Here is a 27,926-nt window from a genome sequence, read left to right on the forward strand (position 1 = left end):
ACACTGCGTCGCCGCGCGCTTGCCCTAGTAACCTTCTTTTCGTTCCTGTTTCTACTCGTCTGGCTGTTCTTCAGTGGGCTCACTCTGCCAAGTTAGCTGGCCATCCCGGCGTTCGGGGTACGCTTGCTTCTATTCGCCAGCGGTTTTGGTGGCCTACTCAGGAGCGTGACACGCGCCGTTTCGTGGCTGCGTGTTCGGACTGCGCGGAGAAGAGGTCTGGTAAATTTTTTTCTGCTTCTGCTCCTGGTCTTGCTGGGTCTCAGTCTGTTCCCTGCCATCGCATCTCTCCTGTTCTTGTTCCTGCCCTTGCTGTGTCTCAGTCTGTCCCTAGTTGTTACTCTCCTGGCCTGTTTGGTCCTGTTTGCTCTAAAGCTTTCAGTTCTCTACCCGTGTCTCATTTTTTTTTTTTTAGAGTAGTACCCTAGTTTCCTTTTTATCGTTTTTCGTTACGGTCCTGAGGAGAGGAGTTGGGTTCTTTCTCGGGACGTGCTGGACCGTTTGATCTATGATTTCCTCCGTTGCCGCCAGTGTTCCTCTCGAGAGCGCCAGGAGGCGCTCGGTGAGTGGGGGGTACTGTCATGTTTTGTCATATATTGTCTTGTCATTATGCTTTCCCTTCTGTTCGTTTCCCCCTGCTGGTCTTATTAGGTTCGTTCCCTTTTTCTATCCCTCTCTCTCCCCCTCCCTCTCTCTCCTCTCTCTATCATTCCGTTCCTGCTCCCAGCTGTTCCTCATTCTCCTAACTCACTCATTTAGTCTTTTTACACCTGTTCCCTATTTTGTCTTCTGATTAGAGTCCCTATTTCTCCCCTTGTTTTCCACTTCTGTCCTTGTCGGATCCTTGTCTATTGTTCACCGTGCTGTGTCTGTGTATCGCCCTGTCGTGTCGTGTTTCCCTCAGATGCTGCGTGGTGAGCAGGTGTCTGAGTCTGCTACGTTCAAGTGCCTTCCCGAGGCAACCTGCAGTTCTTGATCGAGTCTCCAGTCTGTTCTCGTCATTACGAGTGGAATTATGCCTTATGATTGTAAATTGACTTTACTGGATTAAAGACTCTGTTTTCGCCAAGTTGCTTTTGGGTCCTCATTCACCTGCATAACATATACGGCTATGGCCAGCAGGTATCGTCATCATTGTTTATCTTTTACATATACGGCTATGGCCAGCAGGTATCGTGATCATTGTTTATCTCTTACCTATATGGCTATGGCCAGCAGGTATCGTCATCATTGTTTATCTTTTACATATACGGCTGTGGCCAGCAGGTATCGTGATCATTATTTATCTCTTACGTATATGGCTATGGCCAGCAGGTATCGTGATCATTGTTTATCTCTTACCTATATGGCTATGGCCAGCAGGTATCGTGATCATTGTTTATCTCTTACATATATGGCTATGGCCAGCAGGTATCGTCATCATTGTTTATCATTGTTTATCGTGATCATTGTTTATCCCTTACCTATATGGCTATGGCCAGCAGGTATCGTGGTCATTGTTTATCTCTTACATATACGGCTATGGCCAGCAGGTATCGTCATCATTGTTTATCTCTTACATATACGGCTATGGCCAGCAGGTATTGTGATCATTGAAGGTTAAACCTTCTTCAAGATATCTGCTAAATAACTACACAATTCAGCAGAAGTGTAAACACTGTATTTACAATCATCAAGGTTCAAATCAAATCAAATGTTATTTGTCACATACACATGGTTAGCAGATGTTAATGCGAGTGTAGCGAAATGCTTGTGCTTCTAGCTCCGACAATGCAGTAATAACCATTGAGTAATCTAGCTAACAATTCCAAAACTACTACCTTATACACACAAGTGTAAAGGGATAAAGAATATGTACATAAAGATATATGAATGAGTGATGGTGATGGTTGTAACAAAATTATTGCAACTTACACTATGTGACCAAAAGTATGTGGACACCTGCTTGTCAAACATCTAATTCCAAAATCATGGTCATTAATATGGAGTCGGTCCCCCCTTCGATGCTATAACAGCCTCCACTCTTCTGGGAAGGCTTTCCACCAGATGTTGGAACATTGCTGCTATAATAGCCTCCACTCTTCTGGGAAGGCTTTCCACCAGATGTTGGAACATTGCTGCTATAATAGCCTCCACTCTTCTGGGAAGGTTTTCCACTAGATGTTGGAACATTGCTACTATAACAGTCTCCACTCTTCTGGGAAGGCTTTCCACCAGATGTTGGAACATTGCTGCTATAATAGCCTCCACTCTTCTGGGAAGGCTTTCCACTAGATGTTGGAACATTGCTGCTATAATAGCCTCCACTCTTCTGGGAAGGCTTTCCACCAGATGTTGGAACATTGCTGCTATAACAGCCTCCACTCTTCTGGGAAGGCTTTCCACCAGATGTTGGAACATTGCTGCTATAACAGCCTCCACTCTTCTGGGAAGGCTTTCCACCAGATGTTGGAACATTGCTGCTATAACAGCCTCCACTCTTCTGGGAAGGCTTTCCACCAGATGTTGGAACATTGCTGCTATAACAGCCTCCACTCTTCTGGGAAGGCTTTCCACTAGATGTTGGAACATTGCTGCTATAATAGCCTCCACTCTTCTGGGAAGGCTTTCCACCAGATGTTGGGACATTGCTGCTATAACAGCCTCCACTCTTCTGGGAAGGCTTTCCACTAGATGTTGGAACATTGCTGCTATAATAGCCTCCACTCTTCTGGGAAGGCTTTCCACCAGATGTTGGAACATTGCTGCTATAATAGCCTCCACTCTTCTGGGAAGGCTTTCCACCAGATGTTGGAACATTGCTGCTATAATAGCCTCCACTCTTCTGGGAAGGCTTTCCACCAGATGTTGGAACATTGCTGCTATAATAGCCTCCACTCTTCTGGGAAGGCTTTCCACTAGATGTTGGAACATTGCTGCTATAATAGCCTCCACTCTTCTGGGAAGGCTTTCCACCAGATGTTGGAACATTGCTGCTATAATAGCCTCCACTCTTCTGGGAAGGCTTTCCACCAGATGTTGGAACATTGCTGCTATAATAGCCTCCACTCTTCTGGGAAGGCTTTCCACCAGATGTTGGAACATTGCTGCTATAATAGCCTCTACTCTTCTGGGAAGGTTTTCCACTAGATGTTGGAACATTGCTGCTATAATAGCCTCCACTCTTCTGGGAAGGTTTTCCACTAGATGTTGGAACATTGCTGCTATAATAGCCTCCACTCTTCTGGGAATGCTTTCCACCAGATGTTGGAACATTGCTGCTATAATAGCCTCCACTCTTCTGGGAAGGCTTTCCACCAGATGTTGGAACATTGCTGCTATAATAGCCTCCACTCTTCTGGGAAGGCTTTCCACCAGATGTTGGAACATTGCTGCTATAACAGCCTCCACTCTTCTGGGAAGGCTTTCCACCAGATGTTGGAACATTGCTGCTATAATAGCCTCCACTCTTCTGGGAAGGCTTTCCACCAGATGTTGGAACATTGCTGCTATAACAGCCTCCACTCTTCTGGGAAGGCTTTCCACCAGATGTTGGAACATTGCTGCTATAACAGCCTCCACTCTTCTGGGAAGGCTTTCCACCAGATGTTGGAACATTGCTGCTATAATAGCCTCCACTCTTCTGGGAAGGCTTTCCACCAGATGTTGGAACATTGCTGCTATAACAGCCTCCACTCTTCTGGGAAGGCTTTCCACCAGATGTTGGAACATTGCTGCTATAACAGCCTCCACTCTTCTGGGAAGGCTTTCCACCAGATGTTGGAACATTGCTACTGGGACTTGCATCCATTCAGCCACGAGGATTAGTGAGGTCGGGCATTGATGTTGGGTGATTAGGCCTCTGGCTCGCAGTCGGCGTTCCCATTCATCCCAAAGGTGTTCAGTGGGGTTGAGGTCAGGGCTCTGTGCAGGTCAGTCAAGTTCTTCCACACCAACCTCGGGCACATTGTCATGCTGAAACAGGAAAGAGCCTTCCCCAATCTTGTGCCACAAGGTTGGAAGCACAGAATCGTCTAATATATAATATAATAATAATAATATAATAGAATGTCTAGAATGTCATTGTTATGCTGTAGCGTTAAGATTTCCCCTCAGTGGAACTACGGGTCCTAGCCCAAATCATGAAAAACAGCCCCAGACCATTATTCCTCCTCCACCAAACTTTACAGTTGGCACTATGCATTGGCGCAGGTAGCGTTGTCCTGGCATCTGCCAAACCCAGATTCGTCCATCGGACTGCCAGATGGTGAAGCATGATGCATCACTCCAGAGAACGCGTTTCCACTGCTCCAGAGTCCAATGGCGGTGAGCTTTACTCCACTCCAGCCGACGATTGGCATGGTGATCTTATGCTTGTGTGCGGGTGCTTGGCCATGGAAACCCCATTTCATAAAGCTTCCGACAAACAGTTATTGTGCTGACGTTGCTTCCAGAGGCAATTTGGAACTTGTTAGTGAGTGTTACAACTGAGGACAGACATTCTTTTACACACTTCAGCATTCGGCGGTCCCGTTCTGTGAGCTTGTGTGGCCTACCACTTCGTGTCTGAGCCGTTGTTGCTCCTAGTCATTTCCACTTCACAATAACAACACTTACATTTGACCAGGGCAGCTCTAGCAAAAGGCTAACTGACTTGTTGGAAAGGTGGCATCCTATTTACGGTGCCACGTTGAAAGTCACTGAGCTCTTCATTAAGGCCATTGTATTGCCAGTATTGGTCTATCGAGATTGCATGGCTGTGTGCTCAAATTTATACACCTGTCAGTAACAGGTGTGGCTTAACTAGCCAAATGCACTAATTTGAAGGTGTCCACATACTTTTGTATATATTGTGTATTTGCATTGTGGTCCTCTGAAGAGTGTGTCTGAACTGTGTTCGCTTCCATTTTAGGTATTGGTTGGCAGCACACCATGCAGATAGAAGAGCGTCTGTACACCCAGGGCTGGAGGAAAAACAACAAGACGAGATGCAAAAATATGTTTTTTGTTGTTGTCAATAATGATGTTTGGTTTGTGATGTGATTGGTTTGAAGCCAAATCCAAACTGGCTTCCCTTGACATTTTTTGTTGTTGTTGGTGCGCCACGACCAATCACAGTTGAGCTCACTCTGTTTAGCTCAACACCGATTGGCTATTATTTGATACTTTTTTTAAGAAGGCAGGTCATATGTTCACCGGCTTCCCTTGCATTCAATGCTACATGGCGGCAACAATGTCATACTCTTTATGACCAGACAGTATCAGATAGATGTGCTACGTATACAGAGACAGAGGGGGGCTGTTTCGCTCGCTGGGATGCTTTCTCCTGTTAGATAAATTCAGCCTCTTGTGAATTGAAGGACATTTTATGAAATACGAGAGAGACAAAAGATAGAATAAAAAATACAAATTTTCTTGGTACATTTTTGGGCATCGAGGAATACACAACACTGCCATCCAGTCAGAGCCAGAGAGCCAGTCAGTCAGAGCCAGTGGTTACAGATGTCTATCCTAGGCCCTAGGCTGGGTCAGGGAGGTAAAATGGTGAAATGTTATCTTTTGGCTAAACGTTTCTGCTAAGCAGTATTACGGTATGTTACTGTAAATTATTATTAATATTCATATTATTATACATGCTAGGCCACTACGAACCCACTAACTATTCTGTTTGGTGCTCTGGGCTGGGGACTGGGTCAGAGGACTGGGTCGGGGGGACTGGGTCAGGGGGACTGGGTCAGGGGACAGGGGGACTGTGTCAGGAGGAACGGGTCAGGGGGACTGGGTCAGGAGGACTGGGTCAGGTGAACTGGGACAGGGGGACTGGGTCAGGTGAACTGGGTCAGGGGAACTGGGTCAGGAAGACTGGGTCAGGGGAACTGGGTCAGGGGGACTGGGTCAGGGGGACTGGGTCAGTGGGACTGGGTCAGGAGGACTGGGTCAGGGGGACTGGGTCAGGAGGACTGGGTCAGGGGTACTGGGTCAGGAGGACTGAGTCAGGAGGACTGGGTCAGGGGGACTGGGTCAGGAGGACTGGGTCAGGGGGACTGGGTCAGGAGGATTGGGTCAGGGGGACTGGGTCAGGAGGACTGGGTCAGGGGGACTGGGTCAGGAGGACTGGGTCAGGGGGACTGGGTCAGGAGGACTGGGTCAGGGGGACTGGGTCAGGAGGACTGGGTCAGGGGGACTGGGTCAGGGGGACTGGGTCAGGGGGACTGGGTCAGGAGGACTGGGTCAGGGGGACTGGGTCAGGAGGATTGGGTCAGGGGGACTGGGTCAGGAGGACTGGGTCAATGACCATTCATTCTATTCTGTTTCAAAATGGACATCAAGTCTAAGCTACTGGGTTCCTATTTGTTGGTCAAAGTTTGACTACATAATAATTGTTGTTAGAGCACCACTCTCATTTATTGTTATTGTTATTTTAATTTTATTTTAAACAACACAAAACAAAACATACAAAAGATAACATACCCAGACCCACCTGTCCAGACCTACCTGTCCAGACCCACCTGTCCAGACCTACCTGTCCAGACCTACCTGTCCAGACCCACCTGTTCTCAGTTTTTAAGTATATGTTTTTTCATGACAATTGACTAGAAGAGTGTCGTCCAACCCATCAGGCATCACCCCGCCCCCTCATATAATGTCTTGAAATATGCAGACCTTACATTTACACTGTAATACTTCTAACAGCCAACATTCTAACTCCGCCCATAACTTTCTGGACTTGATTGCGTTCCCAGAAGGCATGGATTATTGAGTCATTGTTAGTTTTACACTTAGGACATCACTCTGTTGTTGTGCTGTAGAATTTGTGAATTTTTGTCTCTTGCATGTGTTTTTACTGGATTAAGGGAACATTTTAGTTATCTATAATTTCGTTAAAACCACCCTCAGACTTAGGAAGGTTAAAACCACCCTCAGACTTAGGAAGGTTAAAACCACCCCCTGACTTAGGAAGGTTAAAACCACCCTCAGACTTAGGAAGGTTAAAACCACCCTCAGACTCAGGAAGGTTAAAACCACCCTCAAACTTAGGGAGATGTAAAACCACCCTTAGAATTAGGAAGGTTTAAACCACCCTCAGACTTTGAACAGATCCACTTGAGCTGAGGAAGTCATTAAAGCATTAGTTATTCATCAGTAACCACATACATACAGTGCCTTCAGAAAGTACTCACACCCCTTGACTTTTTCCAAAATGGATGTTGCACAGACTCATCCTGTGTTAAATAAAATGGGTTAACATGATGTTTGAATGACTACCTCATCTCTGTACCCCACACATACAAGTATCTGTAAGGTCCTTCAGTAAAGCAGTGAATTTCAAGCACAGATTCAATCACAAAGACCAGGGTGGTTTTTCAAAGCCTCGCAAAGAAGGGCACCGATTGGTAGAAAATAAATAAAAAACAGACGCTGAATATCCCTTTGAGCCTGGGGAAGATATTAATTACACTTTGGATGGTGTATGAATACACCCGGTCCCTACAAAGATACAGACGTCCTTCCTAACTCAGTTGAGAAAGAGGAAGGAAACCACTCAGGGATTTCACCACGAGGCCAAGGGTGACTTTAAAACAGTTACAGAGTTGAATGGCTGTACATAGACCCCCCCCATTTTAGGAGACCAAAAGTTTTGGGACAAATTCACTTATGTGTGTATTAAAGTAGTAAAAAGTAAAGTAGTTGGTCCCATATTCACACGGAATGACTACATCAAGCTTGTGACTCTACAAATTTGTTGGACGCCTTTGCTGTGTTTCAGATGATTATTTCGTGGCCAGTAGAAATGAATGATAAATAAGAAAACTGTAACTAGACCACTGAGGAACATTCAATGTCGTCTTGGTAAGAAACTCCAGTGTACATTTGGCCTTGTGTTTTGGGTTATTGTCCTGCTGAAAGGTGAATGTGTCTCCCAGTGTCTGGTGGAAAGCAGACTGAAACAGGGTTTCCACTAGGATTTTGCCTGTGCTTTGCTTTTTTCCGTTTCATTTGAAATCCTTGCCGATGACAAGCATACCCATAACATGATGCAGCCACCACCATGCTTGAAAATATGAAGAGTGACACTCAGTGATGTCTTGTATTTGCGCCAAATATACTTTTTTTTTAGGACAAAAAAGTTTGTTTCTTTGCCCCATTTTTGGCAGTTTTACTTTAGTGCCTTGTTGCAAACAGGATGCATGTTTTGGAACATATTTTATTCTGTACAGACATTCTTCTTGTCATTTAGGTTAGTATTGTGGAGTAACTATGCTGTTGATTCATCCTCAGTTTTCTACTTTCACAGTCATTCAACTCTGTAACTGTTTTAAAATCACCATTGGCCTCATGGGGAAATCCCTGAGCGGATTACTTCCTCTTTGGCAACTGAGTTAGGAAGTGCGCCTGTATCTTTGTAGTGACTAGGTGTATTGATACACCATTCAAAGTGTAATTAATAACATCAACATGCTCAAAGGAATATTTAGTGTCTGCTTTTTTAATTTTATTTTTAACCAATCAGTGCCCATCTTTGTGAGGTATTGGAAAAAAAGCGCTTGTAAAGTAAACATTTCACGGTAAGGTACTTGTTGTATTCGGCGCATGTGACAAACAAAGATTGATTTGATTTTGATTTAAACCAACCAGATGTAAGAGGTGAAAGGGAAAGTCCAGAACTGAAACTACATTCCTTCAAGAAGGAGGGAACTCGGTCTGTATTCAAGTTCAGTTTCACTTTCATTTGGCCTTTTTTCAAAAGGACACCTAAACCTCTTTTCTGGAAACGGGAACCTTTCCACAGAATCTGCTTCTCTCCCAGTCAGTTATTCTACAGTAGTCTACAATTAACACAGTCCTCTTATTGATTAGGTGAATCAATTCATGTTATAAATATACCAGATTGATACAATGAACCTTGTACTTTTATCCATTATTAAGAATCTACTAACACAAACACAATATTGCATTTGTTTTATGGTATTTGTGTTATATTGTACAGCTACTGGGGAGCTGTTACCAACTCCCTGCATAGTGTTCATTTGATAAGGATCATTTTGACATTTTTACATAGCCAGAATGTATTTGCACATGAGATTCGTCTTTTGAGTTCTCAGGAAAATGTATAGTTGTCTCTCATTCAACAGAATATCAGGGAGGATTTGGTCATGCAATGCAAGGTCCTCTTCAGTGCTGCTCAACCAGCTTGGATCATATCATGCCTCCAACAGGCTTCCCTTTTACTGTTTAGATATTGTAGGTGAAAAGGGTTCAATCTATACATTGAGTTTTGATGGTGGCAAGATGTTGATATGGAGGGGGCTCACATTGATATTTCTATTATGTAACCCCCCCTGTAATTCAAACCCTGTACGGTTATGGAGTAGGTCATTCCCTGTCAGAGAGGCTGTTTCCCCCTGCCTTCAACATGCCTCCTGGTTCCCTGTCAGAGAGGCTGTTTCCCCCTGCCTTCAACATGCCTCCTGGTTCCCTGTCAGAGAGGCTGTTTCCCCCTGCCTTCAACATGCCTCCTTGTTCACTGTCAGAGAGGCTGTTTCCCCCTGCCTTCAACATGCCTCCTGGTTCCCTGTCAGAGAGGCTGTTTCCCCCTGCCTTCAACATGCCTCCTGGTCTACTGTCAGAGAGGCTGTTTCCCCCTGCCTTCAACATGCCTCCTGGTTCCCTGTCAGAGAGGCTGTTTCCCCCTGCCTTCAACATGCCTCCTGGTCTACTGTCAGAGAGGCTGTTTCCCCCTGCCTTCAACATGCCTCCTGGTTCCCTGTCAGAGAGGCTGTTTCCCCCTGCCTTCAACATGCCTCCTGGTTCCCTGTCAGAGAGGCTGTTTCCCCCTGCCTTCAACATGCCTCCTGGTTCCCTGTCAGAGAGGCTGTTTCCCCCTGCCTTCAACATGCCTCCTGGTTCCCTGTCAGAGAGGCTGTTTCCCCCTGCCTTCAACATGCCTCCTGGTTCACTGTCAGAGAGGCTGTTTCCCCCTGCCTTCAACATGCCTCCTGGTCTACTGTCAGAGAGGCTGTTTCCCCCTGCCTTCAACATGCCTCCTGGTTCACTGTCAGAGAGGCTGTTTCCCCCTGCCTTCAACATGCCTCCTGGTTCCCTGTCAGAGAGGCTGTTTCCCCCTGCCTTCAACATGCCTCCTGGTTCCCTGTCAGAGAGGCTGTTTCCCCCTGCCTTCAACATGCCTCCTGGTCTACTGTCAGAGGCTGTTTCCCCCTGCCTTCAACATGCCTCCTGGTCTACTGTCAGAGAGGCTGTTTCCTCCTGCCTTCAACATGCCTCCTGGTTCCCTGTCAGAGAGGCTGTTTCCCCCTGCCTTCAACATGCCTCCTGGTTCCCTGTCAGAGAGGCTGTTTCCCCCTGCCTTCAACATGCCTCCTTGTTCACTGTCAGAGAGTGTTTCTGAGAAACAAGATGTCTAGTGTGAAAGGAGAAGCAGGGAAAAGGGAAAAACTCCCGCTTTCATCTTCCTCCCATTCTCATTGGATGACTGCCAGAGAGGGCATGGAATTCAGTATAAATACAAGCCAAGCTCTCCTCCATTCACAACTTCTATCACTTCTCTCCTCCATTCTCAACTTCTATCACTTCTCTCCTCCTTTCACAACTTCTATCACTTCTCTCCTCCTTTCACAACTTCTATCACTTCTCTCCTCCGTTCACAACTTCTATCACTTGACTGAGCTGTCCATCCAGACTCTGAAAGAAACTGAAGAAGCCGTATCCATGACCAACACGATGACATCAACGGTCCTCATCAGCTTCCTGGCCTGTCTGCTCCTGGCCAATGTTGAAGGTAACATCTCTGAAATATCTTGAATTATATTTCTAATATCGTTGACATCTTTATTAGAAATCTGTAGCATATGAATTGACTTGCAAAGCCTGGGAGATGTGTAGTAAAATAATAGGTTTGATTTCTGACTGAAGAGTTTAGTTCTTAACTGCAATAATGCCATAACCAAACCTGCCATAAACCTTTCTTGTCATCTCCAGGCCAGGTGGGTCATTCTAAAGCTCGGTGCCAGTGTCTGAATGGACTGGTGAACCACGTTAAACCTCTTCACATTGAGAAGCTCGAGGTGTACACCTCCAGCCACTCCTGCAGGAACATGGAGATCATGTAAGAAATCTGTCTGTCTGTCTGTCTGTCTGTCTGTCTGTCTGTCTGTCTGTCTGTCTGTCTGTCTGTCTGTCTGTCTGTCTGTCTGTCTGTCTGTCTGTCTGTCTGTCTGTCTGTCTGTCTGTCTGTCTGTCTGTCTGTCTGTCTGTCTGTCTGTCTGTCTGTCTGTCTGTCTGTCTGTCTGTCTGTCTGTCTGTCTGTCTGTCTGTCTGTCTGTCTGTCTGTCTGTCTGTCTGTCTGTCTGTCTGTCTGTCTGTACCATATTAATATCAGTGCATATTGTGACCAGCTCAGTAGATGGACACAATGGTAAATGTTGCTATTTATGTGTACACCTGCTAGTAGGATAATATTATTTCTCTATATGCTCAGTTGGAAAGTGGTGAAGGCTAACTTCTAACAGTAGACTCTCTCTCCATGTATATTCAGTGTCACTCTGAAGAACGGAGAAGGGAAGAAGTGTCTGAATCCAGAGGCTCCATTTGCCAAGAAAACCATTGAGAAAATAATGAAAAACCGAAGGTGAGGACAACATATGTAGACTTCATTACAGATTCAATACACACTAACTGATCCATATGCATCTTTCTCAACAGAGCAATACTCAGTACATCAGTATTACATCAGTACATCAGTATTACATCAGTACATCAGTATTATATCAGTACATCAGTATTACATCAGTACTATATCAGTACATCAGTATTATATCAGTATTTCAATATTATATCAGTACATCAGTATTATATCAGTATTTCATTATTATATCAGTATGTCAGTATTATATCAGTAAATCAGTACTATATCAGTACATCATTATATCAGTATTATATCAGTACAATATCAGTAAATCAGTATATCAGTATTATATAAGTACATCAGCATTATATCAGTAATATGTATATTACTATATGTAGATTATATATGTATTAATGATATATGTAGTAATGATATATGTACTAATGATATATGGATAATGATTGTTTTTCCTTTCAGGAGTGTGCAGTGAAATGAATGACACCAGTTCAGATGAGAACTCGATATAGAGAGAGAGCTGGAGGAATGCAAAGAAGACTGCCTGAAGACTGCCTAAAGACTGCCTAAAGACTGCCTAAAGACTGCCTGAAGACTGCCTGAAGACTGCCTGAAGACTGCCTAAAGACTGCCTGAAGACTGCCTGAAGACTGCCTAAAGACTGCCTGAAGACAGCCTGAAGACTGCCGAAAGACCGCCTGAAGACAGCCTGAAGACTGCCTGAAGACTGCCCGAAGACTGCCCGAAAACTGCCCGAAGACTGCCTGAAGACAGCCTGAAGACTGCCTAAAGACTGCCTGAAGACTGCCTGAAGACTGCCTGAAGACCGCCTGAAGACAGCCTGAAGACTGCCTGAAGACTGCCTGAAGACTGCCTGAAGACTGCCTGAAGACAGCCTGAAGACTGCCTAAAGACTGCCTGAAGACTGCCTGAAGACTGCCTGAAGACCGCCTGAAGACAGCCTGAAGACTGCCGAAAGACCGCCTGAAGACAGCCTGAAGACTGCCTGAAGACTGCCCGAAGACTGCCCGAAAACTGCCCGAAGACTGCCCGAAGACTGCCCGAAGACTGCCCGAAGACTGCCCGAAGAATGCCCGAAGACTGCCCGAAGACTGCCTGAAGACTGCCTGAAGACTGCCTGAAGACAGCCTAAATATATGTTTACACTGTTGAATGGCACTTAGAAAGTTGTTTTTTAAATGTACAAAGTCAGTATCTGTTACATAATATGACTTACTAGTTGAGTGACATTTCTAGCATTTCCAATGGAAAAAATAAAAAGCATGTAAATATACTTTTTTATTATGTAATGTAATATATGTATGTATTTCTCAGGTTTTATATTAAATTAAAAAAGAAGCATTTGACTCTACTTCTTGCTCTATTTGACCTCTTTTCCTCTAAATTGAGCTCAGGTACATCCTTGTTTCCATTGATCATCCTTGAGATATTTCAACAACTTGATTGTCCACCTGTGGTAAATTCATATGATTGGACATGATTTGGGAAGTCACACACCTGTCTATATAAGCTCCCACAGTTGACAACGCTTGTCAGAGCAAAAACCAAGCCGTAGAGCTCCGAGACGCAATTGTGTCATGCGCCCATCAAGAAACTGACTGTTAGAACTGCCAAATCCCTCTAGTCAACCAAGTCATAGACTGTTCTCTCTGCTACCGCACGGCAAGCAATACTGGAGCACCAAGTCTGGGACCAAAATACTCCTTAATAGCTTCTACCCCCAAGCCATAAACCTGCTGAACAACTATTCATATGGCCACCCTGACTATCTACATTGTTTTTACACTGCTCCTACCCACTGTTTAGTATCAATGCATAGTCAACTTACAAATTACCTCGACTATCCTGTACTCCAGCACATTGACTCAGTACTGGTACCCCCTGTATATAGCCTCCACATTGACTCGGTACCGGTACCCCCTGTATATAGCCTCCACATTGACTCTGTACCGGTACCCCCTGTATATAGTCTCCACATTGACTCTGTACCAGTACCCCCTGTATATAGTCTCCACATTGACTCTGTATCAGTACCCCCTGTATATAGTCTCCACATTGACTCGGTACCGGTACCCCCTGTATATAGCCTCCACATTGACTCGGTACCGGTAGCCCCTGTATATAACCTCCACATTGACTCGGTACCAGTAGCCCCTGTATATAACCTCCACATTGACTCGGTATCGGTACCCCCTGTATATAGCCTCCACATTGACTCGGTACCGGTACCCCCTGTATATAGCCTCCACATTGACTCGGTACCGGTAGCCACTGTATATAACCTCCACATTGACTCGGTACCGGTAGCCCCTGTATATAACCTCCACATTGACTCGGTATCGGTACCCCCTGTATATAACCTCCACATTGACTAAGGTACCAGTAGCCCCAGTATATAGCCTCCACATTGACTCGGTACCGGTACCCCCTGTATATAGCCTCCACATTGACTCGGTACCGGTAGCCCCAGGATATAACCCCGTTATTTAATTAATGATACGTTAATTAATTTAATTAACCATTTAATGGTTCAAATAGATAACCAATCAGCCTTTTACACATGCTTAGCAAACTTTTGGAAAAAAATTGTATTTGATCAAATACAAAGTTATTTGACAGAAAACAAATTAACAACAGACGTTCAACATGCTTATAGGGAAGGGCACTCAACATGCTTGGGACTGCCTCCTTTTTCACGCCTGCTCCCGCTCTCCCTCCCTGCCCTGCACTACGCTCTCCCTCCCTGCCCAGCACTACGCTCTCCCTCCCTGCCCTGCACTACGCTCTCCCTCCCTACCCTGCACTACGCTCTCCCTCCCTGCCCAGCACTACACTCTACCTCCCTGCCCTGCACTACGCTCTCCCTCCCTGCCCTGCACTACGCTCTCCCTCCCTGCCCTGCACTACGCTCTCCCTCCCTGCCCAGCACTACGCTCTCCCTCCCTGCCCTGCACTACGCTCTCCCTCCCTGCCCTGCACTAAGCTCTCCCTCCCTGCCCAGCACTACGCTCTCCCTCCCTGCCCTGCACTACGCTCTCCCTCCCTACCCTGCACTACGCTCTCCCTCCCTGCCCAGCACTACACTCTACCTCCCTGCCCTGCACTACGCTCTCCCTCCCTGCCCAGCACTACGCTCTCCCTCCCTGCCCTGCACTACGCTCTCCCTCCCTGCCCTGCACTAAGCTCTCCCTCCCTGCCCAGCACTACGCTCTCCCTCCCTGCCCTGCACTACGCTCTCCCTCCCTACCCTGCACTACGCTCTCCCTCCCTGCCCAGCACTACACTCTACCTCCCTGCCCTGCACTACGCTCTCCCTCCCTGCCCTGCACTACGCTCTCCCTCCCTGCCCTGCACTACGCTCTCCCTCCCTGCCCTGCACTACGCTCTCCCTCCCTGCCCTGCACTACGCTCTCCCTCCCTGCCCAGCACTACGCTCTCCCTCCCTGCCCTGCACTACGCTCTCCCTCCCTGCCCTGCACTACGCTCACCCTCCCTGCCCTGCACTACGCACTCCCTCCCTGCGCAGTACTACGCACTCCCTCCCTGCCCTGCACTACGCTCTCCCTCCCTGCCCTGCACTATGCTCACCCTCCCTGCCCTGCACTACGCACTCCCTCCCTGCGCAGCACTACGCTCTCCCTCCCTGCCCTGCACTACGCTCTCCCTCCCTGCCCTGCACTACGCTCTCCCTCCCTGCCCTGCACTACGCACTCCCTCCCTGCTCAGCACTACGCTCTCCCTCCCTGCCCTATACTACGCTCTCCCTCCCTGCTCAGCACTACGCTCTCCCTCCCTCCCTGCCCTGCCCTGCACTACGCACTCCCTCCCTGCTCAGCACTACGCTCTCCCTCCCTGCCCTATACTACGCTCTCCCTCCCTGCTCAGCACTACGCTCTCCCTCCCTGCCCTGCCCTGCCCAGCACTACGCTCTCCCTCCCTGCCCTATACTACGCTCTCTCTCCCTGCTCAGCACTACGCTCTCCCTCCCTGCCCTGCACTACGCACTCCTGCCACCATCATTTCTCACACCTGCTTCCCTCGTCACGCTCATCAGTGATTCATTGCACTCACCTGGACTTTACCTCCCCTACATCTGTCTGTTCACCAGCTCTGTTCCCCTCTTCTGCATTAATTGTTGTGTGTCATTGTGTTAACAGGTTCAGACGCTGTTCCTGTCCTGTTCCATGTCTATGCAAAATGAAATGATAATTCTCCATACCTGCTTCTCGACTCCAGTGTCAGTTCTTACAGACTTCAGTGCAGCTTTTGATGTCATTGATCGTTATATATTGCTGAAAAAATGTGCATCCTGTGCCTTATTATGGATTGAGAGCCAGCTATCTAATAGAACCCAGAGTTACCTATCTAATATAACACAGAGTTATCTGTCTAATAGAACCCAGAGTTACCTATCTAATTGAACACAGAGTATCGCATCTAATAGAAGACAGAATTATCTATCTAATAGAACACAGTTACCTATCTAATAGAACACAGTTACCTATCTAATAGAACACAGAGGGTTATTGATAATGGAATTGTCTCTCATGCAAATTCAGTTGAATGTGGTGTACCGCAGGGCAGCCGGCTAGGGCAACTATTGTTTTCTGTTTTTACAAATGACCTTCCAATGACCTTGAATAAAGCCTGTGTGTCTATGTACACTAATGACTCAACAGTATACAAGTCGGCTGTTACCGAGACACTTAACATAGAGCTCCAGTATGTTTTAGAATGGGTAACTAACAATAGGTTGGAGCTACAGTGTCTTGCGAAAGTATTCGGCCCCCTTGAACTTTGCGACCTTTTGCCACATTTCAGGCTTCAAACATAAAGATATAAAACTGTATTTTTTTGTGAAGAATCAACAACAAGTGGGACACAATCATGAAGTGGAACGACATTTATTGGATATTTCAAACTTTTTTAACAAATCAAAAACTGAAAAATTGGGCGTGCAAAATTATTCAGCCCCCTTAAGTTAATACTTTGTAGCGCCACCTTTTGCTGCGATTACAGCTGTAAGTCGCTTGGGGTATGTCTCTATCAGCTTTGCACTGTCATGTTTGTCATTTATTGTCATGTCTTGTCCCTGTGCTCCCCATGCTATTCGTTTCCCTCTGCTGGTCTTGTTTGGTTCTATCCCTCTCTCTCCCCCTCCCCCCTTTCACTCTCTCGCTCTCTCTTCTCTCTGTCGTTCCGTTCCTGCTCCCAGCTGTTCCTATTCCCCCTAATCATCATTTAGCCTTCCCACACCTGTTCCCGATCCTTTCCCCTGATTAGACTCCCTATTTATTCCTTTGTTATCCGTTCCTGTTCCATCGGTTCCTTGTTTTGTATTCCATGCTGTGATTGCGTTTCGCCCTGTCCTGTCGTGTTTTTTGCCGTGATTGTGTATCACCCTGTCCTGTCGTGTTTTGTGCCTTCTTCAGACGCTGCGTGTGAGCAGGTGTCTCAGTTGACTACGGCCTGCGCCTACCCGAAGCGACCTGCAGTCTGTGGCCGCTTCTCCAGTTGTTTTCCCCTCTACTAATCTAGAGGATTTCAGTTATTCGGTTTTGAACATTAATAAACTCTGTTTCTGTTAAAGTCGCGTTTGGGTCCTCCTTCACCTGCATGACAGAAGGAACCGATCAAAGAATGGACCCAGCGACTTCAGACGCTCGTTACACTGCCGTCGAGATCCAAGGAGCCATGCTCGGCAGACACGAGCAGGAATTGTCTGCTGCTCGTCATGCCGTGGAGAACCTGGCCGCTCAGGTTTCCGACCTCTCTGGACAGTTCCAGAGTCTACGTCTCGTGCCACCTGTTACTCCCTGGCCTGCCGAGCCTCCTGAACCCAGGGTTAATAACCCACCTTGCTACTCCGGGCAGCCCACTGAGTGCCGCTCCTTTCTCACGCAGTGTGAGATTGTGTTCTCTCTCCAACCCCACACATACTCTAGAGAGAGAGCTCGGGTTGCTTTCGTCATTTCACTCCTTACTGGCCGGGCTCGAGAATGGGGCACAGCTATCTGGGAGGCAAGGGCTGATTGCTCTAACAGATTCCAGAACTTTAAGGAGGAGATGATTCGGGTTTTTGACCGTTCAGTTTTTGGTGAGGAGGCTTCTAGGGCCCTGGCTTCCTTATGCCAAGGTGAACGGTCCATAACGGATTATTCCATTGAGTTTCGCACTCTTGCTGCCTCTAGTGAGTGGAACGAGCCGGCGCTGCTCGCTCGTTTTCTGGAGGGACTCCACGCAGTGGTTAAGGATGAGATTCTCTCCCGGGAGGTTCCTTCAGATGTGGACTCCTTGATTGCTCTCGCCATCCGCATAGAACGACGGGTAGATCTTCGTCACCGGGCTCGTGGAAGAGAGCTCGCATCAACGGTGTTTCCCTGCTCCGCATCGCAACCATCTCCCTCTGGCTTTGAGACTGAGCCCATGCAGCTGGGAGGGATTCGCATCTCGAATAAGGAGAGGGAACAGAGGATCACCAACCGCCTGTGCCTCTATTGCGGAGTTGCTGGACATTTTGTTATTTCATGTCCAGTAAGAGGCCAGAGCCCATCAGTAAGCGGAGGGCTACTGGTGAGCGCTACTACTCAGGTCCCTTCATCTAGATCTTGTACTACTATGTCGGTCCATCTACGCTGGACCGGTTCGGGTGCTACATGCAGTGCTTTGATTGACTCTGGGGCTGAGGGTTGTTTCATGGACGAAGCATGGGCTCGGAAACATAACATTCCTTTCAGACCGTTAGACAGGCCTACGCCCATGTTTGCCTTAGATGGTAGTCATCTTCCCAGTATCAAATTTGAGACACTACCTTTAACTCTCACAGTATCTGGTAACCACAGTGAGACTATGTCTTTTTTGATTTTCCGTTCACCGTTTACACCTGTTGTTTTGGGTCACCCCTGGCTTGTAAGTCATAATCCTTCTATTAATTGGTCTAGTAATTCTATCCTATCCTGGAACGTTTCTTGTCATGTGAAGTGTTTAATGTCTGCCATCCCTCCCATTTCTTCTGTCCCTACTTCTCAGGAGGAACCTGGCGATTTGACAGGAGTGCCGGAGGAATATCATGATCTGCGCACGGTCTTCAGTCGGTCCCGAGCCAACTCCCTTCCTCCTCACCGGTCGTATGATTGTAGTATTGATCTCCTTCCGGGGACCACTCCTCCTCGAGGTAGACTATACTCTCTGTCGGCTCCCGAACGTAAGGCTCTCGAGGATTATTTGTCTGTGTCTCTTGACGCCGGTACCATAGTGCCTTCTTCCTCTCCGGCCGGGGCGGGGTTCTTTTTTGTTAAGAAGAAGGACGGTACTCTGCGCCCCTGCGTGGATTATCGAGGGCTGAATGACATAACGGTTAAGAATCGTTATCCGCTTCCCCTTATGTCATCAGCCTTCGAGATTCTGCAGGGAGCCAGGTGCTTTACTAAGTTGGACCTTCGTAACGCTTACCATCTCGTGCGCATCAGAGAGGGGGACAAGTGGAAAACGGCGTTTAATACTCCGTTAGGGCATTTTGAGTACCGGGTTCTGCCGTTCGGTCTCGCCAATGCGCCAGCTGTTTTTCAGGCATTAGTTAATGATGTTCTGAGAGACATGCTGAACATTTTTGTTTTTGTCTATCTTGACGATATCCTGATTTTTTCTCCGTCACTCGAGATTCATGTTCAGCACGTTCGACGTGTTCTACAGCGCCTTTTAGAGAATTGTCTCTACGTAAAGGCTGAGAAGTGCTCTTTTCATGTCTCCTCCGTTACTTTTCTCGGTTCCGTTATTTCCGCTGAAGGCATTCAGATGGATTCCGCTAAGGTCCAAGCTGTCAGTGATTGGCCCGTTCCAAGGTCACGTGTCGAGTTGCAGCGCTTCTTAGGTTTCGCTAATTTCTATCGGCGTTTCATTCGTAATTTCGGTCAAGTTGCTGCCCCTCTCACAGCTCTTACTTCTGTCAAGACGTGTTTTAAGTGGTCCGGTTCCGCCCCAGGGAGCTTTTGATCTTCTAAAAGAACGTTTTACGTCCGCTCCTATCCTCGTTACTCCTGACGTCACTAGACAATTCATTGTCGAGGTTGACGCTTCAGAGGTAGGCGTGGGAGCCATTCTATCCCAGCGCTCCCAGTCTGACGATAAGGTTCATCCTTGCGCTTATTTTTCTCATCGCCTGTCGCCATCTGAGCGCAACTATGATGTGGGTAACCGTGAACTGCTCGCCATCCGCTTAGCCCTAGGCGAATGGCGACAGTGGTTGGAGGGGGCGACGTTCCTTTGTCGTTTGGACAGACCATAAGAACCTTGAGTACATCCGTTCTGCCAAACGACTTAATGCCCGTCAAGCTCGTTGGGCGTTGTTTTTCGCTCGTTTCGAGTTTGTGATTTCTTACCGTCCGGGTAGCAAGAACACCAAGCCTGATGCCTTATCCCGTCTGTTTAGTTCTTCTGTGGCTTCTACTGATCCCGAGGGGATTCTTCCTTATGGGCGTGTTGTCGGGTTAACAGTCTGGGGAATTGAAAGACAGGTTAAGCAAGCACTCACGCACACTGCGTCGCCGCGCGCTTGTCCTAGTAACCTCCTTTTCGTTCCTGTTTCCACTCGTCTGGCTGTTCTTCAGTGGGCTCACTCTGCCAAGTTAGCGGGTCATCCCGGTGTTCGAGGCACTCTTGCGTCTATTCGCCAGCGCTTTTGGTGGCCGACTCAGGAGCGTGACACGCGCCGTTTCGTGGCTGCCTGTTCGGACTGCGCGCAGACTAAGTCGGGTAACTCTCCTCCTGCCGGTCGTCTCAGACCGCTCCCCATTCCTTCTCGACCATGGTCTCACATTGCCTTAGACTTCATTACCGGTCTGCCTTTGTCTGCGGGGAAGACTGTGATTCTGACGGTTGTCGATAGGTTCTCTAAGGCGGCACATTTCATTCCCTCGCTAAACTTCCTTCCGCTAAGGAGACGGCACAAATCATTATTGAGAATGTATTCAGAATTCATGGCCTCCCGTTAGACGCCGTTTCAGACAGAGGTCCGCAATTCACGTCACAGTTTTGGAGGGAGTTCTGTCGTTTGATTGGTGCGTCCGTCAGTCTCTCTTCCGGGTTTCATCCCCAGTCTAACGGTCAAGCAGAGAGGGCCAATCAGACGATTGGTCGCATACTACGCAGCCTTTCTTTCAGGAACCCTGCGTCTTGGGCAGAACAGCTCCCCTGGGCAGAATACGCTCACAATTCGCTTCCTTCGTCTGCTACCGGGTTATCTCCGTTTCAGAGTAGTCTGGGTTACCAGCCTCCTCTGTTCTCATCCCAGCTTGCCGAGTCCAGCGTTCCCTCCGCTCAAGCGTTTGTCCAACGTTGTGAGCGCACCTGGAGGAGGGTGAGGTCTGCACTTTGCCGTTACAGGGCACAGACGGTGAGAGCCGCCAATAAACGCAGGATTAAGAGTCCAAGGTATTGTTGCGGCCAGAGAGTGTGGCTTTCCACTCGCAACCTTCCTCTTACGACAGCTTCTCGTAAGTTGACTCCGCGGTTCATTGGTCCGTTCCGTGTCTCCCAGGTCGTCAATCCTGTCGCTGTGCGACTGCTTCTTCCGCGACATCTTCGTCGCGTCCATCCTGTCTTCCATGTCTCCTGTGTTAAGCCCTTTCTTCGCACCCCGTTCGTCTTCCCTCCCCCCTCCCGTCCTTGTCGAGAGCGCACCTATTTACAAGGTACATAAAATTATGGACATGCGTTCTCGGGACGGGGTCACCAATACCTAGTGGATTGGGAGGGTTACGGTCCTGAGGAGAGGAGTTGGGTTCCGTCTCGGGACGTGCTGGACCGTTCGCTCATCGATGATTTCCTCCGTTGCCGCCAGGATTCCTCCTCGAGTGCGCCAGGAGGCGCTCGGTGAGTGGGGGGTACTGTCATGTTTGTCATTTATTGTCATGTCTTGTCCCTGTGCTCCCCATGCTATTCGTTTCCCTCTGCTGGTCTTGTTTGGTTCTATCCCCTCTCTCCCCTCCCCTTTCACTCTCTCGCTCTCTCTTCTCTCTGTCGTTCCGTTCCTGCTCCCAGCTGTTCCTATTCCCCTAATCATCATTTAGCCTTCCCACACCTGTTCCCGATCCTTTCCCCTGATTAGACTCCCTATTTATTCCTTTGTTATCCGTTCCTGTTCCATCGGTTCCTTGTTTTGTATTCCATGCTGTGATTGCGTTTCGCCCTGTCCTGTCGTGTTTTTGCCGTGATTGTGTATCACCCTGTCCTGTCGTGTTTTGTGCCTTCTTCAGACGCTGCGTGTGAGCAGGTGTCTCAGTTGACTACGGCCTGCGCCTACCCGAAGCGACCTGCAGTCTGTGGCCGCTTCTCCAGTTGTTTTCCCCTCTACTAATCTAGCACATCAAGAGACTGACATATTTTCCCATTCCTCCTTGCAAAACAGCTCGAGCTCAGTGAGGTTGGATGGAGAGCATTTGTGAACAGCAGTTTTCAGTTCTTTCCACAGATTCTCGATTGGATTCAGGTCTGGACTTTGACTTGGCCATTCTAACACCTGGATATGTTTATTTTTGAACCATTCCATTGTAGATTTTGCTTTATGTTTTGGATCATTGTCTTGTTGGAAGACAAATCTCCGTCCCAGTCTCAGGTCTTTTGCAGACTCCTCCTCTTCCAGAATGGTCCTGTATTTGGCTCTGTCCATCTTCCCATCAATTTTAACCATCTTCCCTGTCCCTGCTGAAGAAAAGCAGGCCCAAACCATGATGCTGCCACCACCATGTTTGACAGTGGGGATGGTGTGGTCAGGGTGATGAGCTGTGTTGCTTTTACGCCAAACATAACGTTTTGCATTGTTGCCAAAAAGTTCAATTTTGGTTTCATCTGACCAGAGCACCTTCTTCCACATGTTTGGTGTGTCTCCCAGGTGGCTTGTGGCAAACTTTAAACGACACCTTTTATGGATATCTTTAAGAAATGGCTTTCTTCTTGCCATTCTTCCATAAAGGCCAGATGTGTGCAATATACGACTGATTGTTGTTGTCAGGATTTGGCCAGGGTTGTTCCGGTTTTTTGGTCACTAGATGCCCCCATTGTGCCTTTTGACCTTTTGTTTTCCCTTGATCCCCATTATTATTTGCCCCTGTGCCTCGTTTCCCATGATTGTATTTAAACCCTTTGTTTTCCTCAGTCCTTTGCTCTGTGTTTGTATGTTAGCACCCAGCCCTAGTACTCTGTGAACTCTTGTTGATCCCAGTGGACTCTCTTGTGGAATTCTGTTTTTTGTTCTTGTTTGTTTGTTTTTGAGTATTTTTTGAGGCTTTTTGTGCTATACCTTCCACCTTGTGGATTTACCTTTTTGTCTTGGAGGATTACCTTTGTCCTTGTGGAATTCCTTTTGAGGTTGTGGAGTTACATGTTTTCCTGAAGAACTTCACTTTTTACTTCATTAAATACACCGTCTCAAGTACTGCTGTGTCTGCCTCATTTTCTGGGTTCTGCCAACTATTCGTGGCTCAGTTGGTTAAGTGACTGTTTCTCACTCCGGAGACCTGGGTTTGTAACCGGGTCCTGACAGTTGTCCTATGGACAGAGTCTCCCACCTCAGCTGTAGATCTCTGCAGTTCATCCAGAGTGATCATGGGCCTCTTGGCTGCATCTCTGATCAGTCTTCTCCTTGTATGAGCTGAAAGTTTAGAGGGACGGCCAGGTCTTGGTAGATTTGCACTGGTCTGATACTCCTTCCATTTCAATATTATTGTTTGCACAGTGCTCCTTGGGATGTTTAAAGCTTGGGAAATCGTTTTGTATCCAAATCCGGCTTTAAACTTCTTCACAACACTATCTCGGACTTGCCTGGTGTGTTCCTTGTTCTTCATGATGCTCTCTGCGCTTTTAACGGACCTCTGAGACTATCACAGTGCAGGTGCATTTATACGGAGACTTGATTACACACAGGTGGATTGTATTTATCATCATTAGTCATTTAGGTCAACATTGGTGTAACGGCTCTCTTCTTTCTCTTCCTCTGACGAAGAGGTAGAACAAGGATCGGACCAAAATGCAGCGTGATGATGATTCATGATATTTTTTAATAAAGAAAAAACTATACATACAGAAACTACAAAAGTAATTAAATGAAATAATGAAAACCGAAACAGCCCACGAAAACACTCACAGAATATGGCTGCCTAAATATGGTTCCCAATCAGAGACAACGATAAATCACCTGACTCTGATTGAGAACCGCCTCAGGCATCCATAGACTAATTAGACACCCCACAAAACCCCAAGACAAAAAACACACCACAATAACCCATGTCACACCCTGGCCTGACCAAATAAATAAAGAAAACACAAAATACTAAGACCAAGGTGTGACAGAACCCCCCCTAAGGTGCGGACTCCCGGACGCACCTCAAAACCATAGGGAGGGTCCGGGTGGGCGTCTGTCCATGGTGGCGGCTCCGGCTCGGGACGTGGACCCCACTCCATAAATGTCTTCGTTCCTCCCCCTCGCGTCCTGGGATAGTCCACCCTCGCCGCCGACCATGGCCTAGTAGTCCTCACCCAGAACCCCACTGGACTGAGGGGCAGCTCGTGACTGAGGGGCAGCTCGTGACTGAGGGGCAGCTCGGGACTGAGGCAGCTCGGGACTGAGGGGTAGCTCGGGACTGAGGGAAGCTCGGGACTGAGGGGAAGCTCGGGACTGATGGGAAGCTCGGGACTGAGGGGCAGCTCGGGACTGAGGGGCAGCTCAGCACTGAGGGGAAGCCCAGCACTGAGGGGAAGCCCAGCACTGAGAGGAAGCTCAGCACTGACAGGAAGCTCAGGCAGGTAGTTGGCTCCGGCAGATCCTGGCTGGCTGGTGGATCTGGAAGAGTCTGGTTGACTGGCAGATCTGGAAGAGTCTGGTTGACTGGCAGATCTGGAAGAGTCTGGTTGACTGGCAGATCTGGAAGAGTCTGGTTGACTGGCAGATCTGGAAGAGTCTGGCTGACTGTCAGATCTGGAAGAGTCTGGCTGACTGGCAGATCTGGAAGAGACTGGCTGACTGGCGGATCTAGCTGCTCTGGCTGCTCCATGCAGACTGGCAGCTCTGGCTGCTCCATGCAGACTGGCAGCTCTGGCTGCTCCATGCAGACTGACAGCTCTGGCTGCTCTATGCAGACTGACAGCTCTGGCTGCACCCTGCAGACTGACAGCTCTGGCAGCTTCATGCAGGCTGACAGCTCAGGCTGCTCCATGCAGGCTGGCAGCTCAGGCTGCTCCATGCAGGCTGGCAGCTCTGGCTGCGCTGAACAGGCAGGAGACTTCAGCAGCGCTGTAGAGGAGGAAGGCTCTGGCAGCGCTGAACATGCGGGAGACTCCGGCAGCGCAGGAGAGGAGGAAAGCTCTGGCTGCGCTAAACAGGCGGGAGACTCCGACAGCACAGGAGAGGAGGAAAGCGCTGGCTGCGCTGAACAGGCGGGAGGCTCCGGCAGCGCTAAACAGGTGGGAGACTCTGACAGCACTGGAGAGGAGAAAGGCTCTCGCTGCGCTGAACAAGCGAGGCGCACTGAAGGCCTGGTGCGTGGTGCTGGAACTGGTTGTACTGGACCGAGGACACACACAGGAAGCCTGGTGCGGGGAGCTGCCACCGGAGGACTGGTGTGTGGAGGTGGCACTGGATAGACCGGACCGTGCAGGCTCACTGGAGCTCTTGAGCACCGAGCCTGCCCAACCTTGCCTGGCTCGATGCCCACTCTAGCCCGGCCAATACGAAGAGTTGGTATGTACCGCACCGGGCTATGCACCCGCACTGGAGACACCGTGCGCTCCATAGCATAAACACGGTGCCTGCCCGGTCTCTTTAGCCCCCCGGTAAGCACAGGAAGTTTGCGCAGGTCTCCTACCTGGCATAGCCATACTCCCTGCGAGCCCCCCTCCCCCCAATACATTTTTGGGGCTGACTCTCAGGCTTCCATCCGCGTCGCAGTGCTGCCTCTTCATACCAGCGCCTCTCCGCTTTCTTCACCTCCAGTTCTTCTTTGGGGCGTCGATATTCACCAGGCTGTGCCCAGGGTCCTTTTCCGTCCAATATCTCCTCCCAAGTCCAGAAGTCCTGTGATCGCTACTCCTCACGATAAACAGGGGGAGTTGGCTCAGGTCTGAACCCTGTCTCTGCCACACTCTCCCTGAGCCCCCTCCAATACATTTTTGGGGCTGACTTTCGGGATTCCTTGCCAACCGTGTTCCCTCGTAACGTCGGCTCCTCTCTCCGGCTGCCTCTGCTCTCCTAAGTGCCTCCACCTGTTCCCATGGGAGGCGATCTCTTCCAGCCAGTATCTCCTCCCAAGTGTAACAACACTTGCCATCCAAAACGTCTTCCCATGTCCATTCCTCCTTTTGTTGCTTCCGCTGTCGCTGTTGCCTGTTACCACGCTGCTTGGTCCGGGTGTGGTGGGTGATTCTGTAACGGCTCTCTTCTATCTCTTCCTCTGACGAAGAGGTAGAACAAGGATCTGACCAAAATGCAGCGTGATGATGATTCATGATATTTTTTAATAAAGAATAAACTATACATACAGAAACTACAAAAATAATGAAATTAAATAATGAAAACCGAAACAGCCCTATCTGGTGCAAACACAAAGACAGGAACAATAACCCACGAAAACACTCACAGAATATGGCTGCCTAAATATGGTTCACAATCAGAGACAACGATAAATCACCTGACTCTGATTGAGAACCGCCTCAGGCAGCCATAGACTAATTAGACACCCCACAAAACCCCAAGACAAAAAACACACCACAATAACCCATGTCACACCCTGGCCTGACCAAATAAATAAAGAAAACACAAAATACTAAGACCAAGGCGTGACAATTGCATCATTCAGAGATCCTCACTGAACTTCTGGAGAGAGTTTGCTGCACTGAAAGTAAAGGGGCTAAATAATTTTGCACGGCCAATTTATCAGTTTTTGATTTGTTAAAAAAGTTTGAAATATCCAATAAATGTCGTTCCACTTCATGATTGTGTCCCACTTATTGTTGATTCTTCACAAAAAAATACAGTTTTATATCTTTATGTTTGAAGCCTGAACTGTGGCAAAAGGTTGCAAAGTTCAAGGGGGCCGAATACTTTCGCAAGGCACTGTAAATATTTCTGGGACAAATCACTCACTCAATGCTAAACCTCATTAAGATATATTATTAACTTGGGTCAAACGTTTCAGGTAGCCTTCCACAAGCTTCCCACAATGTTGGGTGAATTTTGGCCCATTTCTCCAGACAGAGTTGGTGTAACTGAGTCAGGTTGGTAAGCCTCTTTGCTCGCACATGCTTTTTCAGTTCTGCCCACAGATTTTCTATGGCCACTCCAATACCTTGACTTTGTTGTCCTTAAGACGTTTTGCCACAACTTTCGAAGTATGCTTGGGGTCATTGTCCAGTTGGAAGACCCATTTGCGACCAAGCTTTAACTTCCTGACTGATGTCTTGAAATGCTGCTTCAATATATCCACATAATTTTCCTGCCTCATGATGCCATCTATTTTGTGAAGTGCACCAGTCCGTCCTGCAGCAAAGCACCCCCACAACATGATGCTGCCACCCCCGTACTTCACGGTTGGGATGATGTTCTTCAGCTTGCAAGCCTCCCCATTTTTCTTCCAAACATAACGATGGTCATTCTTGCCAAAAAGTTATATTTTTGTTTCACAGACCAGAGGACATTTCTCCAAAAAGTACCATATTTGTCCCCATGTGCAGTTGCAAACTGTAATCTGGCTTTTTAATGGTGGTTTTGGAGCAGTGTCTTCCATGTTGAGCGGCCTTTCAGGATATATCGATATAGGACTCGTTTTACTGTGGATATAGATACTTTTGTAAATGTTTCCTCCAGCATCTTCACAAGGTCCTTTGGTGCTGTTCTGGGACTGATTTCCACTTTTCACAACAAAGTACATTCATCTCTAGGAGACAGAACGCGTCTCCTTCCTCAGTGGTATGACGGCTGTGTATTCCCATGGTGTTTATACTTGCATACTATTGTTTGTACAGGTGAACGTGATAACTTCAGGCATTTGGAAATGGCTCCCAAGGATGAACCAGACTTGTGGGGGTCTACAAATTTTTTTCTGAGGTCTTGTGTTTGGTCAGTGTGTGGTCAGTGTGTGGACAGTGTGTGGACAGTGCGTGGTCAGTGTGTGGTCAGTTTGTGGTCAGTGTGTGATCAGTGTGTGGTCAGTGTGTGGTCAGTTTGTGGTCAGTGTGTGGTCAGTGTGTGGTCAGTGTTTGGTCAGTGTGTGGTCAGTGTGTG

General features: G+C 47.9%; 1 protein-coding gene across 1 annotated transcript; it reads left to right on the forward strand.

Annotated features, from left to right (window-relative positions):
* Positions 1 to 10,589: 10,589 nt before the first annotated feature.
* On the forward strand, positions 10,590 to 12,125 carry LOC124035313 (C-X-C motif chemokine 11-1-like). Its single transcript, XM_046348776.1, has 4 exons — positions 10,590 to 10,774; positions 10,975 to 11,101; positions 11,531 to 11,623; positions 12,098 to 12,125. Exons 1-4 carry the CDS (start codon positions 10,705 to 10,707, stop codon positions 12,108 to 12,110), a joined length of 303 nt encoding a protein of 100 aa, XP_046204732.1. The 5' UTR covers positions 10,590 to 10,704; the 3' UTR covers positions 12,111 to 12,125.
* The last annotated feature ends 15,801 nt before the right edge of the window (positions 12,126 to 27,926 follow it).

This window comes from Oncorhynchus gorbuscha, linkage group LG05 (genome assembly GCF_021184085.1).
Source record: "Oncorhynchus gorbuscha isolate QuinsamMale2020 ecotype Even-year linkage group LG05, OgorEven_v1.0, whole genome shotgun sequence".
In the NCBI taxonomy this organism is placed as follows: Eukaryota; Metazoa; Chordata; class Actinopteri; order Salmoniformes; family Salmonidae; genus Oncorhynchus; species Oncorhynchus gorbuscha.